At 36.2% G+C, this 16,517-nt stretch overlaps 1 protein-coding gene across 1 annotated transcript; it reads right to left on the bottom strand.

Annotated features, from left to right (window-relative positions):
* Positions 1 to 845: 845 nt before the first annotated feature.
* LOC125647462 (multiple epidermal growth factor-like domains protein 6) lies at positions 846 to 15,758 on the bottom strand. The gene is made up of 5 exons (XM_056142029.1): positions 15,731 to 15,758; positions 12,693 to 14,324; positions 10,072 to 10,203; positions 9,782 to 9,817; positions 846 to 1,021 (listed from the first exon to the last, which is right to left on the bottom strand). The coding sequence occupies exons 1-5, from the start codon at positions 15,756 to 15,758 to the stop codon at positions 846 to 848; spliced, it is 2,004 nt and encodes a 667-aa protein (XP_055998004.1).
* Between the last annotated feature and the right edge of the window lie 759 nt (positions 15,759 to 16,517).

Genomic DNA, 16,517 nt, shown 5'->3' with positions numbered 1-16,517 from the left:
TAAAAGGTGCATGCGCACATTTTAAATTTTATTTACACCTCACAATAAAATTAGAAGATTACTGTCGTTCATTCTCTAGTAAAGGAATTGATTGTATTTGAAACATAAAGCTTTGCTGCAAAGTTTAAATCTATCATGCAAGTTGCATTGTATTTTCTTTTTAATTGTATAACTAAACAAAAAATAGTAAAATAGAATGCCAGTAAAAACTTGAGAAGAAAAACAGTCATCATGAAAATGGTCATTCAATGCGGTCATTTCTAAAAACGCAAACGTATTGTAAAATGACATCTAACGTTACGTTCCATTCAATTTCTGGCATAACCTTTTCTACAACACATACATGTATAATATACATAATACATGCATATCTAATTGAATTTTCAAAAAAGGATTTACTGGGGAAAAAAATCCATGTTTGCACTATACTTCTTTTTTCAAAAGCTTCAAATCAGAGAGCCCAGATCTTTGAATTGGGGACAGAACTTCATCATCTACAAGTATCATGAGTTCAGTTAATGAGTATTGGCTTAATTTGAAGATAAAGAACTCGATAGTTTGCCAAAATGGATAAAAACTACACCGTAGTCTTCCACATCTGCTTCATATTTGGATACTTTATTGAACATAGATGTTTACAGCAAACTGGCAATTTTACTCAAATCTCTCTCTCTCTCTCTCTCTCTCTCTCTCTCTCTCTCTCTCTCTCTCTCTCTCTCTCTATCTCTCTCTCTCTCTATATATATATATATATATATATTAGAAATGGAATGGCTGCAGCTTCTCCATTGTCACACCCTCCACACACCCCGTTTACCTGTGTCTGATATAACCGAGTCCTGGGTTTAGCCATTCATTCTACCGTTATAATGTCCCTCATGCTGCATGGAATTCTTGTTTGATTGGTGTGCAACCTGCATGTTGAGTTCTACATTTCTGTGTATATCCCGGAACTGTGTGTGTCCAGGAACTGTGTATATCCCGGAACTGTGTGTGTTCCGGAACTGTGTGTATCCAGGAACTGTGTGTATCCAGGAACTGTATGTATCCCGGAACTGTGTGTACATGTAACCAGACCAGGCGTCATATATAGGACTTTCGAGATACAGAACCACTTTTACTTTTATCGCGCGTTGAACGTAATTTGTTGAGCATATCACTTCCAGATTACAATAACAACTAAGTCAACAAGCATGGAATTCTTCAATTACTATCAAATTCCTACATTTAAATGCTATCTTTGAAAGAAAGGAATCACTACAACAATTTTATAGGAAAATGGCTTTGATTAAATTATGTGAGTTGGCGAGGGAAATAAATCTTTGGAGTATCTTGAGGATATCGGTAAAACTTCACGTCTTGCATCAAATGATACGCGTCTAAATGCGCGTTTTCCCTTCCACCTAATGTACATCCAGGTACTAAGTACTAATAGTGACTTGTATCGTCATCGTGGGACTGTGCAAGGCTCTTTACCGACCGTCTGCTACCGAAACACCATTTGTATTGATGTCAACTTTGCCCTACAATTGGTTATTATCACGTGACTGGGGTGTATAAATGTCAAATGTAATCGGTCGTTCCGGCACATCCCGAAAGTTCCGTATTGTTAATACTGTATATCATATGTGGATACAAGTGAATACATACAAACTTGTTTTTTGTCAATACCCGCGGATCATCCTGTTACATTGGTGTCAGAAGTGGAATGAACAAGCCATAGATTCACAAAGCAGTGAGATCTCAAAGCCCACCAAGTCATTTGAATCACTGTCGTTTTATCACAAAGTTATGAGATCGTCAAGCCGTGGGATACAACAAGCGGTGGATTGCACGTAGGATAACCAATCCGTGCCCTTATTAGGAGTGTGGCAGCGGAATCGCGCCACAGAGCTGTATAACCAATGTGCGGACTCAGCACATTTCAGGTTGTGTATCATCCTGATATTGAATTTCATCAGAGGCAAGATCTTAACGTCATTTCATTGGCGGGGGTTTATTTAATACGGCAGTGAAACTGTAACGTTAACACACACACACACAGAGAGAGAGAGAGAGAGAGAGAGAGAGAGAGAGAGAGAGAGAGAGAGAGGTTCGATAATCGCCAGCACATGATGTTCATGTCTCTCAAGTCTCTCAATTGAGGCAGTGTAGTTACTGTTGGCTAGCACCAAAATGCGATGACAACTACACTGGCTGTCTACAAAAGCTCGGCATCTTGTCTCTATATAAACGCCTTTGACTGATACAACTGTCATAAGGTTGCAGCAAATGCGCAGTCGGTGGAGACTGCAAATGAGACACCAGGGCCACGTAATTCAGGAATAAAGCGAGATACTAAACTGAAACATCTGCGTCGCTTGACAGTGAAAATGCCTCTTAATCGTCATCAACGTGACGTCGTCGCTTGACAGTGAAAATCAATCGTGACTACTCGTCTATTTCCGTAACCGCAAATAAACCTCGTATGTGAATCGATGCAATCAGAGTTTGTTGCCATGTGTACACAAATGCAACCATGACTTCACAGTCGTATGTTACAATATGAAACGCGAGCTTTCAAATGGATCTAAGATATCATACATATCCAAGGTATTCTATCACCATCATTTTACACTTATATGTTTATATATTAGAGTGAATAAGAGTGAAAATGACGTTAATGATACCGAAACTGAATCTGTGGTGAAAATATAAATAACACATTATACAGGGATTCGGTTCTCGTCTTTTAACCTCATCCACAGGCGCGCTTCCGGCGAAGAAATACATCGATTTGATGCCATTCTTGCGTCGATCCACGTCCGAGTCTTCTTACCGGTTACGGAAAAGGACGAGCACGTGATCCGACTGAGTGAATATGCCTCTTTATCGTCATCAACGTGACGTCGTCGCTTGACAGTGGAAATGGCTCTTTATCGTCATCAACGTGACGTTGTCGCTTGACAGTGGAAATGGCTCTTTATCGTCATCAACGTGACGTCGTACAAAGTCGGACTCAAATGGTTGTGACGACACTGTCTAAATGTGTTCCCTATACAAAGAGGGTGTCGTTTTCTCTTCTCAGACATGTCGACGCGTTTGGTCATCATTAATGGTAATTTGGCAACTCACTGTTCTGCAACCTGTTGTCGTGCTGTTTGTCCGCCAGCAAAACTTACTTTTCAACAAGACAACGCCCTTTCCCCTTACAGTCCCGATCTCGCCAAGAGAACATGTGTGTGACATGTTAGATAGATGCATTCGAACGCACCGAAACCTACCAGAGACTACTCTTTTACGTAAGACACTTCTAAAAAAGTGATAGAACATCTTAAAAATGAACTTATTCGTGCGGCGGTGTAATTCATGCATTAATTTATTTGAATGAAAACTAAAAACATTACAGAAAATTGCAGTATGCGTTTCTTTACTGGTGTGTGGACTACTGGATATTTCATAAAAAACGAATCGCTCAAATAAAGAATTTTTTTTTTCGATGTAGAAATTAAAAACACTTCTAAAAGAATTGATAGTACTTAGAATTTATTTTTGAAACTCTTTGAACAACATATACATGTTATTTGATCATGAGCAATTTTTCTTACCATATGGGGCTGTAAACCAAACATGTCCGCCCCATAGACATTGTGATCGGACTTGTTCGCGTCTCCACAATTATGAGATTAACCTTGATTAAATTTTTTTTTTATTAAAATGTTAATTTTTTTTTTACATCATAAACAACATATTCATTACACTTTATATACATCACTAATCAGGCACAATATCAAGTGCTAAACAAAATGTTTACTTTGACGTACATACATTCATGGTTGTTTACATCTCTGTCATGCGCATAAAGAAAATAAAGTAAACGCAGCTACCAGCAATAATCAGGATTATCAGTTTCACACGGTGTACAATTCTCCATATTATCATTTAGAAATGTCACAAATTTATTTTTTCTCATAAAGGAGACAATCGGAGACTGTATTAAATGTAGAAAAGACCTCAAATTCTATGACCTCCGAAAAACTCGGTAGTGATTTGTCTTTCTAGTGTTAGTTTTTAATTAAAAGTGCAATTGTGTATGGTCATCTTATAAACTCGGCAATTGAATATACAGAGATTGTCAACGAGGTAGAGTAAATAAAAATGACATAAAAAGGAACATGGTAAAATCGAAATTTTCAACTACACGTGAATAACATTTCAGAATCCAAATCTATTCTCTCCCTGATTATTTTATGGATATCTCAAAACGTTAGGATTTACTTTATAAAATATCTCTTAGAAATCATGAAATACATATATATTATTACTACAGTAACTTGATCCGAAGAGTCGGATCACGTCGAGTTGACAGGCGCGGATCATCAGATCACACGAGACGCAAAGCGTCGAGTTTGATCTGATGATCCGCGCCTGTCAACGAGACGTGATCCAACTCTTCGGATCAAGTTACTGTAGTAATGATAAATTTATTATATACCCCTATGTATTTTAAGTCCGCATTTATAAGATGCTAAATGTAATCCAAATTCTCAAAAAATACAGACATACAGTGAAATTATATTTTGTGTACGCAGATATACTTTTTTGTTTTGTGACGTGGTCAATATTTTCCACAAATAACGTTGCGTTGTTGCATTGTGACGTCATTGTGACGGCATCAGTTTCAGAGGATACTGATACGGAATCAGAAAACCACAGTGTGGTGATCCGGAAAACCGGATCACACGCTGTGAAATCCACAGTATCAAAGAACGATACATTGATGGGTATATAATAAATTATTGTATGTCGCAAAATATTGATAATCAACCAGAAAACTGACAAGTCAGATAAGGCCCGCAGAGTACCTGACGGGCGGATCGACGGACGAAACGCAACATTAGCTGTCATTTGTCACCAAAAATTCAATTCATTGAACATTACTCTATATCATATATTGCAGTAATAACACCAGTATTTAGTTATTTCAAACACTTTTATACTTCACATGAATGTGACATTTTGGTGATTAAATAATTGTCTTGCAAGAAAAGGGTTCTTCCTTATATACTACTTGACACTGAAAGCGGTTATCTAACGTACTTTATATTAGGTTTCTCTTGTTTTTTAACAAAATAAATATTTTATTTGTCATTAATATATATTCCTATGCCATTGAGGGATTTGGGAGGAAATGGTTACCATCACTTTCACAGATAATGCACCAGTAAGGTATCGATTGCTATAGACATTGCTGACGGACGGACAGAAATCTGAAAATTGAACGGGGTCTTCCTCTGCCTAATCGTAGTATTACATACAACCGAACGACAAGGGATGCTTACTCCTCCTAGGCACCCGATTCCACCTCTGGTGTGTCCAGGGGTCTGTGTTTGCCTAACTATCTATTTTGTATTGCTTATAGGAGTTATGAGATTGATCACTGTTCGTTATCCTCACCTTTCATACAAAACTTACGACAATCTCACCATGTAATCTCCAGTAATTGCGTGCATAGAGAGTGCTATTGTGATATGAATATTGAACAAGAGGCTCACAGGCTTATTGGTCACCTGAGTACTAGTGAAAAGTATCACAACTCCCAAGGGCTATGAAATCTAGAAAAAAATTCCTGTTCTGAATATCTAAGCTAAATTATAATGTTCAGCAACAGTATAAAACAAGAAGTATTCTTAAAACTTCAATGACCTCAAAAGTGCATACACTGATGAAACGCCTTACATAATATAACATGTGTATTAACTTAAAAGATCTATGTATGACTAATTTGGACCCATCTTAGAGTCAAAACCCTGGGTTGTGAAATTCACTATTTTTTATGTACAATGTACATCCTTTTCTGTTATTCCTAAGTATGCATTTAGATTTTATACAATATCAGCAAACTTAAATAAGTCCTTCAAATCGTTATTATAATTTTGACACCACCCTGAAACGAAAACTTTATCCCTAAGATCATGGAATTTACAATTTTGGTAGAGGCCACCCTGATCTACATTGATATGTATTTGGTTTTTCTTACACGTGTGCGATTGTAAAGAAGATGTTTGAAAATTGGTCAATTTTGGGCAGTTTTTGCCTCACCCCTAAGGTCCCAGGGGTACAGGAATCCTGAAATTTACAATTTATGTCCCCCTTGTTCCAAAGATGCTTCATACCAAATTTGAAAAGAATTGGAATGGTAGTTATCAAGAAAATGCTAAATATTTCTATTATTCACACGTTTAATAACTGACCATTTTGGCCCCACCTTGATACCAAAACTCCTACTCCCGGGATCATCAAATTTACAACTGGTAAAAACAAAATACTACCGGCTCTTTCTAAATATTCATTTACTTTCAATTTAGTATCAATAGCACGAAAGAACATGTTATTTAAGTGTTTTACACATAAACACCATATACTAAGTTTGGCCCCGCCCTGAGGTCAGAAACCCTACCACGGGGATCACGAAATTTATAATTTTGGTAGAGGCCACCCACTCTACATCACTATGCATTTAGTTTTTCTTACACACGTGTGGTTATAGAGAAGAAGATTTTTGAAAATTGGTCAAGTTTGGGCAGTTTTTACCCTGCCCCTAGGGTCCCTGTGGTGCAGAATCTTGAAATATTACAATTCATGTCCCTCTTGTTCCAAAGATGTTTCATACCAAATTTGAAAAGAATTTGAATATTAGTTATCAAGAAGAAGTTAAAAATGTTCAATTGTTAACGCACGACGGAGGATGCACGACGACAACCAATTGCAATAGGTCTGAGTTTACTCAAGTGACCTAAAAATATTCTAAGTCCCATAATTCCGTAACAATAAAGCTGATGAATATGAAAATCAACAGAGATCTTATTACGTATAATCTTCCCAAGGAAACGTGCGATGGGAAATGCTGACAGACGGACAACGTGATTACTATAGGGCACCTGCTACATGTATATGGCGGGACCCTAATTAGCAAAAGAATTTTATTTGTCTACACCGTTTTCTGATGTGATGCCAGATCTTAAGAAACATGTAAACCTGCAAACTTTACAAATCAACATCTGTAGCAATAAAGATTTCTTTAACAAATTCTTTTCCCGACAGAATTAATTATCGATTTGCTGCAATTTCGGTCATCTCAAAATTGCCTCTTCCCATCCTGAAATATAAAGTGAAATTAAGGACAAAATGTATAACACAAGAGACACTAAAATTCTTAACATTCTTCGTGAAATTGCTCGCTTGAATAATCTTCCTCGCACGGGTAAAGATAATCTCACCTATAGGACACCTTGTTTGAAATTATTGAACATTATCCAATCTATAAAATTCTTATCTTGACTACGGATTACTCCGTATGCCTGATCAAGATATAAGGCTCATAGTGTGAGTGGTCAACAGGGAGTGTTTACTCTTCCTAGGTACCTGGTCCCACCTTCGGTGTGTCCAGGGGTCCGCGTTTCACCTACTCTTAATTTTGTATTCTTTATAGGGGTTTGTGAGTGATCATTGTTCGTTATCTTAACTTTTTCCTATTTTTAGCAGCAGAAACTCAAATACTCAACCTCAAAGTACCCACAAAATCTCTGACGATTTTTTAAGTTTCAAAGAAAATTCAATGGCGGAGATGATAGAATAAAATGGCTATCCTCTTTGTTATTCCCCCCCCCCCCCCGTCTTCTCCGTGCGATCACATATACCATATATTTGCTGTTTTTAATCTGGTTGAAGAAGTACTCGAAAAAATTTTATAAAGCTATGGACATCAAAATTCTAGTACAGTCGTTTTATAGGCGAAAAGATGGGTGCTCTAATTCTAAGAGATATCCCTTTACCAAATCATTTTAAAGTTTATAGCTCGAAATTCTTAAAATCAACAAAACAACTCATTGGAGGCTCTTCTATGTGTTGTCGATTATGATATACTCACCGCCTGTTCCGCAGAAGAATAAAAACAAGGATGATCACTGAAAGAACTGCAAGAGCTAAAAGAACCGCAAGGACGATGGTCACTGGAAGAGAATGGCGATGACCACTAGTGCTTAGATCCGGTAATAAAATGGACCGTCAACATTTCAAAAGGTTACTATAAACTCTAAGAACACATATGTTACATGAAATACGTTGTTTACCTGTCGACGTGGAGGAATTGGAATTATCTAAATAAGAACAGAAACATTTGTTAAAACACACGAATTCGGACAGAAAACTGAGAGAGATTGTAACAGGAGGCCCAACGGCCATATCGGTCACCTGAGTGTTAGTTAAAAGTACCACTAGCCCCAAGGGCTGTGAAATCTATGATAATATTCTTAGCTAAATTCTAATATTCACCAGCAGAAATAAAAAGACAGGTTCTTAAATCAGAGTCTGTCCGGTGGGGGGCTTCACAATTTTGGTGACGACACTTCCGTTCTTATCTTTATTATAGTGTATACACTCGGGTGTGTTTTTATCTATGATTTTCAGTTCACCAGAAGACTCTTTTCATAATATCACTCGTGTGTTTTCTGGGTCGAGCTCTGGGCTATTTCCATCGACACGGAAGAATGGGAAGTTTTACACTTGAAATAAGAAACATAATTGTGATGAGAATTTCTTTTAAATGTTTTTTCTGATACGCGAACTTACTAAGATCATTTTGCTAAACATAAATTGAGAATTACAAATTCGACGCAATTATTCCGATAGAAACTTCTTCAAAAGAACAAGAAAATGTATATACAAAAGAACAAGATAATGTATATACAAAAGAACAAGATAATGTATATACAAAAGAACAAGATAATGTATATACAAAAGAACAAGATAATGTATATACAAAAGAACAAGATAATGTATATACAAAAGAACAAGATAATGTATATACAAAAGAACAAGATAATGTATATACAAAAGAACAAGATAATGTATATACAAAAGAACAAGATAATGTATATACAAAAGAACAAGATAATGTATATACAAAAGAACAAGATAATGTATATATAAAGCTGGATTCACATATGTTACTTACGACAGGTCGTCAGGATTTCTTAACACCCCCACCTTTATCATGACGGTTGACACAATGGCTCATGAACATTTTCAAACAAAACAATAGTAGGCTTCCAAAATGGTAACGCGTAACAATACGATCAAAAGAAACTAGGAGGAATTGTTTTAGCACACTAAAACTGATGTCTCCCCATGAGGGCCTTCTATTTCCCATAGTCCCAAGTGGAAAAATTAAGACTTACGGTGTATAACATTCACCTATATGCATATGAGCTTCAAACAAGGAGTTTATGGTCTGGACAACAAAAATGCCCACAAATTCTATCATTTGACCTTTACATAAATGGTCAAGGTCATCAAATGGCACGCGACACTCTGGCTTATCATGGTATACCCACATGCCAAATATCAGAGGGCTATGTCAAAAGACAAAAAAGTTATGGCCCGGACAAAAGAAATGCCCCTAAAATTCTATTATTCGACCTTTAAATAAAAGGTCAAGATCAAAGGTCATAAAAATGGTACGCGACACACTGTCTTATCATGTTATACCCACATACCAAATAGCAAAGGCCTATGTCAAAAGACAAAAAAGTTATGGCCCGGACAAACTTTGTATGAGAAACGGAAGAAGAAGAATTCACGCTATTAAACAATTTTGAGTGCAGCAATTACACTAAAACTATGATCATTGAAAAGGGATAGCATTTACACTAAAACAAACGATGATGTGTGCAGTTTGACATGAAAGACAATAATTGATTGATGAATCGCAATGAAATGATTGACTGTATGAAACACTAACCTGCTAATGATTTCTCGCTTTTTGGAGGTACCAATACTGAAAAATTTATCATCGACAGGAATCACTGATGGTAGTTATTGTAAACATGTAGTTTATATTCCTATAGTCTGTATACATATAAACTAGTCTTATTTTAACAATTATAGCTGGATTTTAGACGCATGACATGTGGCCGAGGAAACACAAATTATTCAATAAAACGGAATTATTTTTAAACACTTGAATATGCATCTCGGTCGATTTCGCTTACGCTGAAAAGATAATAAATCAATGAAAAATGATAGACAAACCTTCACATAGTACCCCATTCCATCCTGCCACACATCCCTCAGTACAGAAACCGGTCTGGTTACAAACATTGTCGAGACAATTCGAACTACAGGGCAGAGTACACATTTCTCCATAATATCCTTGTATGCAATCTGTAAAGATCACCATTGTGAGATTAGCTGATGATACCTCATTTATCCTTGATGACAGTGAAGAATCTCTCGCAGAAACTTTTAAAACTTTAGATTATTTTTCAGAAATATCTGGACTACATATCAATTATGAAAAAACTCCTGTAATATGTTAGGTTCCAAAAAATATAGTAATGAAATTTTGCTGCCAAATTACAGGCTTAGGTGGGGTACCACCAGATTTACTTTGTTAGGAATACATTTTGACATGGAATTAGATAAGATACCACAATTAAACTATGAACCAAAATTAGTGCAAATTAAATCTATAATCAAACAATGGGAGAAAAGGTTTTTAACTCCCATAGGGAAAATTACAGTTATTAAGACATTGGTTTTGCCATTATTAAACCATATTTTAATGTCAATCCCAAATCCTTCTGAACTTTACCTTAAGGAATTAGAAAAGATATTTTTCTTGTTTATATGGAATAATAAAATACATAGGGTAAAAAAGGAGGTCATTGTTAAAAAATATGAAGATGGGGGTTTAAGAATGGTAAACCTAATGGCATTCATAGCATCTATGAAGTTGTTTCGGATAAGATATCTCATGTTTTCAAATAGAGGGATGGAACATTTTATTCCAAAGTTGGACTTCAGCAAATTAGTAAACTGTGGAATAGAATACATTACAATATTCTTGAAAACATTGAAAAATAAATTTTGGATAGATGTACATGTATTTGAATCATGGCTTACATTGCATAACCTTAGTAAAAAGTCTGATGTTGCTGCTGATGCACCTCTATTTTATAACCCAAATATTCATAATGGTGGAAAACCATTTTATAAAAAACAAATGTTTGACAGCGGCATCAGACAACTTAATGATATAATCAATGAAGATGGTTCATTTCTCGGTTTTGAATCGTTTTGCAATACTTATCCAAATACAAAGATTAATTTTTTAGGGTGAAAAATTGTGGATGTGACAAAACTATATAAAAAAAAAGCTCACAAATACATTGATTATGTCAAATATATATACAGTGTTGAAATGCAACAAATCAACAACAAAAAATTATGAAATTATAAATCAAAATACCTCAATCACATCAGGCAAAACAAAATCGAGTGAGCTTTTAGAAGTTGACACTAACGAATGGAAAATAATTCATAAAATACCCTTCGAAGAGTGGCAAAAGATAGCAAATTCCAATGGTTTCAATACAGAATTATAAACCGAATCTTAGCTACAAACTCTTTTTTATTCAAAATAAAAAAAATTGACTCAAAGTACTGCAATCATTATCATTATGAAGAGGAAACAATAGAACATATTCTGTGGGAATGTGATTTTTTACAATTATTCCTAGCAGAATTTGAGCATTTTCTGGAAGATAAGACTGATTTACAGATAGCTATTACAAAAAAATATTGGTTTTATTGAAAATAATAGTCTGATACAAAACACTATTGTCTTATGGCTTAAATACTATGTGTACACAGCAAGATGCACTGAGAAGTCCTTGAGTGTGCGTGCTGCAATTTCACAAATGAAATTTTTTTTAAGAAACTCAAAAAAAATTTCCGTATAAATATGGTAAAAAGGAAAAGTTTGATACCCAATGGAATCGATGGAACCTTCTGTTTTCTTAACTTCTGTCTCTTCCTCTTTCTCTCTTAAATCCCACATACCTTCAGCTCATATGCTTTGTTTGTTTCTTTTTTTTTTCTCTGGATATAATATCATAGGGTTATTGAACTTATATTGGTGAATATTGGCACGAGTTGGCTGTGAAAATGCACGAGCTTGCGAGTGCATTTGACAGCCAACGAGTGCCAATATTCACCTATATAAGTTCAATAACCCTTTTATTATATAGCTAAAGTATTTAGATGTTAAGTCATATCCCCTTTCACTCAAACTACTCCAAAATAGACGAGAATTCATTAATATTGCATTTCTTAACTGTTCAATATTTAACCCGTCATTAATGCATGAAGCAAACTGATTTTGTAAATGGGGACATCATAATTTATGTACAGTAAAACAATTTGCTTAAGTAAATATCAAATACCGGCTCTGTCAGAGTCGGAGGACCGTCGTCTGCCATTTTGGCTTGTTTACGTCGTTACGGTAACGTCAATATTGAACGCTCATACTCGGAGTGTTTCGGGCGCATACAATTTATGCAATGCAAAGTTAGCGTTCAATAAATTCTCAGGATATTGAACGCAAACATTCTCTAAATTTTACGCAGATTTTATATTAGACTATTTATTAGCTATATAATAATAATGTATATCTGATATACCGGTATGTGCACACAAAAAAAAACAAAAAAAAAAGAACAAGAAAAAAAAAAAAATCACCATTTAGAGTTTTCATCAGACATATCAAATATCCATTGACCACAGATAAATATGCATGCCATCAATATACAGAGTGAAAAGAATACATTTTTTTTCAGAGTGATCAATCAATAAAGACAATCTATACAGACCTTTGCAAGAGGCATCATCTTGCCGGCAGCCTTTGGCTCCACACTGAGAACTACAACTTTCATTACAATATGCATTACGTTTTCCTGGAACACACCCCAATACGCATTCTCCACTCTCAAACGCGCACGTGCTGTTCAAACAGTCGTTAGGACAAAATTTAAGGCAATGAGGACCGTAGGATCCTCTTCGACATCCAGACTTGCATTTCCCGCCAATTTCTTCACAGACGCCACCAGTGCAGTTGTCAGGACAAGGATATTCACACCTGTATCGTGTACCTCTCGCGTACCATCCCTTCTCACAACCCCATTTACAGAATCCAATCCTGCCATCGCACATGTTGCCACCAACACAGTGCTCGCAAGGCTTGCACAAACCAGAGTATAATTCTTTATAATATCCTAATTTACAGGCTTCACAGACTACATATGGCTTATTCTTATTGTCTGTATATTCTTTACATGAACTACAGTGTGGAAAATGTAAACCGCAGTTAAAATCACAATGCGGTAAATACCACCCTACTTTACAGCCATTCAAACAATTTCCAGTTTCATTATTACATTTTTCGTTATCGCCATCTGCACAGTGTACGCTGCACGATGTTAAGCAATGCTTGCCGAAGGAATCGTCTTTGCAACCATTGACGCAGCCATTACTGGTACAAAGAAAATCATCTAATGTTGAATTACAATTATCACTACACGGACAGCACCCGTTTTGGAAAGGGTACCATGTTGTCTCATTCTGACAACTAAAACAAGAATTATTTGTCCTATTAGTACATTGTGCTAGTTCACATCTACACCCCTCTCCAAAATATCCAACAGTACATGTCTTACATTTGCCATCACGTTCACAGTCCTCACAGCGATTAGGACATCTCTGTTTACAGTCATGGCCATAGAATCCCTTTTTACAGGTGTCACAAGTATTATTATCAGAACATGTTTTACAAGCGGAATTACACGTTCCTTCACAATATGGTCCGTAATAACCTTCATCACACTTTCCGCACTTTCCGGTATGTTGTGAACAGTATGGGTGACTGCAATGGTCTGTACATTTCTTGTCACAGTGGTCACCCCACCAGCCGTTGAAACAATTAAAACAAGTGGTTACGTCAAACTGACACAGGCTGCAGTGCTCAAAATCACACTTTTTGTCGCATGTCCTCCCACTGTACCCATCCTTACAAGTCTGGCAGGACCCGTCCTTCTGATGACAAGAGGTGAACCCGCAGTTCTGTGGACACGTTCTGTTGCACATTGTCCCCCAAAATCCTGCATCACATCCCCAGCCGGTACAGTTCCCGGTATGTCTTTCACATCCGTTTCGACAATTTGGAGATGGACATGTTAAATTACACGACATTCCATAAAAGCCTTCATTGCACTTGTAGCATTCTCCAGATATTCTACATCCAATCATACAGTTTTCGTTACATTGGAATTCACACCTTGGGCCATAATGACGATTATGGCAAGAAATACACGTGCCGTTGCTCTTGTCACAATCGAGACACTGGGGACATTCCTTGTTGCACTTGGCTCCAAAAAATCCATGAGAACACTGTCCCGAGCAATTTCCTGAAGGCCTGTCACAACCGTACCAGCAATTCGTACAGTTACCTACAGGTAGAGATTCTGGGATTTAACTTCATCAATTGTAAACGGATCAACTAAAGTGATATTGTCCTACTTAAGAATGTATGATATGATAACCTCCATGTTGCACTCTTGTCCCTGGGTTTAAATGAACAGTTAAATAAAAATAATATTTTGATTACACTTACCATTAGAATTGTCACCAGAGGAATTACCTGTATTCAAGTAAGCCAAACGAAAAATTGTAAAACCACAAAAAACGGCAAGATATCTTAACTGTACAGACATTGTATACTTAATTTCAAAACTAAACTTCACCCGACGTTACCACAATAAGGTTACCTTGTGTATTAGAATGAAAATGAATACCTACGCGTCCTATTTATGAATGTAAACAAAGCAACGTGTCGGCAAATACCAGTATGACTTGGTTTTGATAAAGCGTTAACGCTATCTTGATTTTTACTAAAGTATTTTAGAGGACATCGGGGTTAAGGACAAGAAACTGGACAGAATGTGTTATTACAGGTACCTTCAAAGCAATGAGTGTACATGAAAATGTTAAGATAACGAACAGTTAACATCTCCATGAAATAATAAATGATATTCATTTCGCAGTTCATACCTTCATGCACTTTCAGAAATGAAATGCATATTTTATACTCTTATATTATGCTTTCATTTCTTTCGGAATTCCCAGCCGTTAAAAAAGACGTACTATATCTTGTAAGGTTCATACACACACCTTTCACATCTGCACCGCATTCATGAGGAAATGGCTATCACTACAGCTGTTGAAGCTATCGAAGGCAAAGCATTGGGAATGTTTTATACGCCTGGATAGCTGATATATGGAGGATATTACATGCATTCGGGCCACTCAAGCTGATATGACATATGATGTGGATTTTGGCATGTGATATTCTATTTATCGTATACTGTACTTTTTCATGCTTAAATATTGTATACGTTCGGTATAGTGTTTTTTATGCTGTTGATTTTTTTAGACGGCTCGTGATAGCTAGAAGACCTTTGTTATCACCGGCACTGCACTTCTGAGTACACACCTGAAATAAGTTTGTCGATACATACGCGAGATAATTAATCACTGGTCATTGAAATTTCGGCAAAACATGGGAAATATTGTGCATACCAAAGTGTGTGGTTTAAATAAAGTATTGGTTATTGTGTGGTTTTTTGCATTTAAAAGCAGTGTTTCCTGATTACAATAATATTTTCTTTATCATTCGGTTTGGAGACAACGTGGACGTGTACCAGAGTTATCGTTCTTTACACTCACATTAGCAGTGTAAATCCATTATTCTAACAGAATTCGGACAAAAATATATCTGAAATGAATTAATGAAGTCTATATTTGCTTTGTTTGAATAAATAAAGAACGAACGAGTTAACATCATTTACATACGCACCTGCTACATTTTTGCAGGAATACTTCATGTAAAGGGAACGAAGGAAGAGGCGATCAAGATATTTGAAGACTTCAAGAGAATAATTTGTATCGATACCTGCTACAAATTGTGTCCGGGCTTCTACTATTTGTATTTTGCGGTAGGCTTTTGATATTTGACATACAAGTACCGATAAATGATCATCTCATGTAGTTGTGCTGGGTTACCATGGGTAGTGTCCGTTGATCTTGAACTTTTATGTTTACACAGTTTTTGAAGTTTTTATGGATAAATTCCTCTAGCCGATGTGTCGTGTTCCTAATTTGTGACATTGCATTTCCATATATATCTAGTTAAGCATAATACGCATGTTTTACCATACTTTAAAGATTCAGAATTAAAGCTTATAAGACGGTGCTGTATACCCCCACCCATTGTTGGAAATCGCGGGCGATTCGACTCTGAGGTCCACGAGGCCTTTGATTTTTAATGTGATACGGACTTACTCTGGTAAAAAGTTTGGAACATTAGTTAAATCTTTGATACATTGATTAACTGTTATCTAACTATGGTAACAACTTTTGTTCATTGATTTTACTACAGTAGAAACCTTGATACATATTATATTATTACTACAGTAATTTGATCCGAAGAGTCGGATCGTATCGAGGTGACAGGCGCGGATCACCAAATCACACGAGACACGAAGCACATAATCCCAGAGCTCAACAAAGAGGGGTAATCGAAAGGAAATTACAGTCATCATATACAGGACAATGTTAAAAATACACAATTAAAATATATTACG

The sequence above is a fragment of the Ostrea edulis genome, chromosome 6 (genome assembly GCF_947568905.1).
Source record: "Ostrea edulis chromosome 6, xbOstEdul1.1, whole genome shotgun sequence".
In the NCBI taxonomy this organism is placed as follows: domain Eukaryota; kingdom Metazoa; phylum Mollusca; class Bivalvia; order Ostreida; family Ostreidae; genus Ostrea; species Ostrea edulis.
The sequence above is the reverse complement of the archived record's forward strand: the minus strand, read 5'-3'. Positions and strand labels throughout refer to the sequence as shown.

What these genes read in the sequence shown, in the direction of transcription:
- LOC125647462 (XM_056142029.1), bottom strand. Translation starts at nt 15,758, where the DNA reads ATGAAGTATTCCTGCAAAAATGTAGCAG. An exon ending in TTCCTGCAAAAATGTAGCAG is followed by an intron (nt 14,325 to 15,730) that starts GTGCGTATGTAA and finishes CTCTACCTGTAG; the next exon opens with GTAACTGTACGAATTGCTGG. An exon ending in AGATGATGCCTCTTGCAAAG is followed by an intron (nt 10,204 to 12,692) that starts GTCTGTATAGAT and finishes TGATCTTTACAG; the next exon opens with ATTGCATACAAGGATATTAT.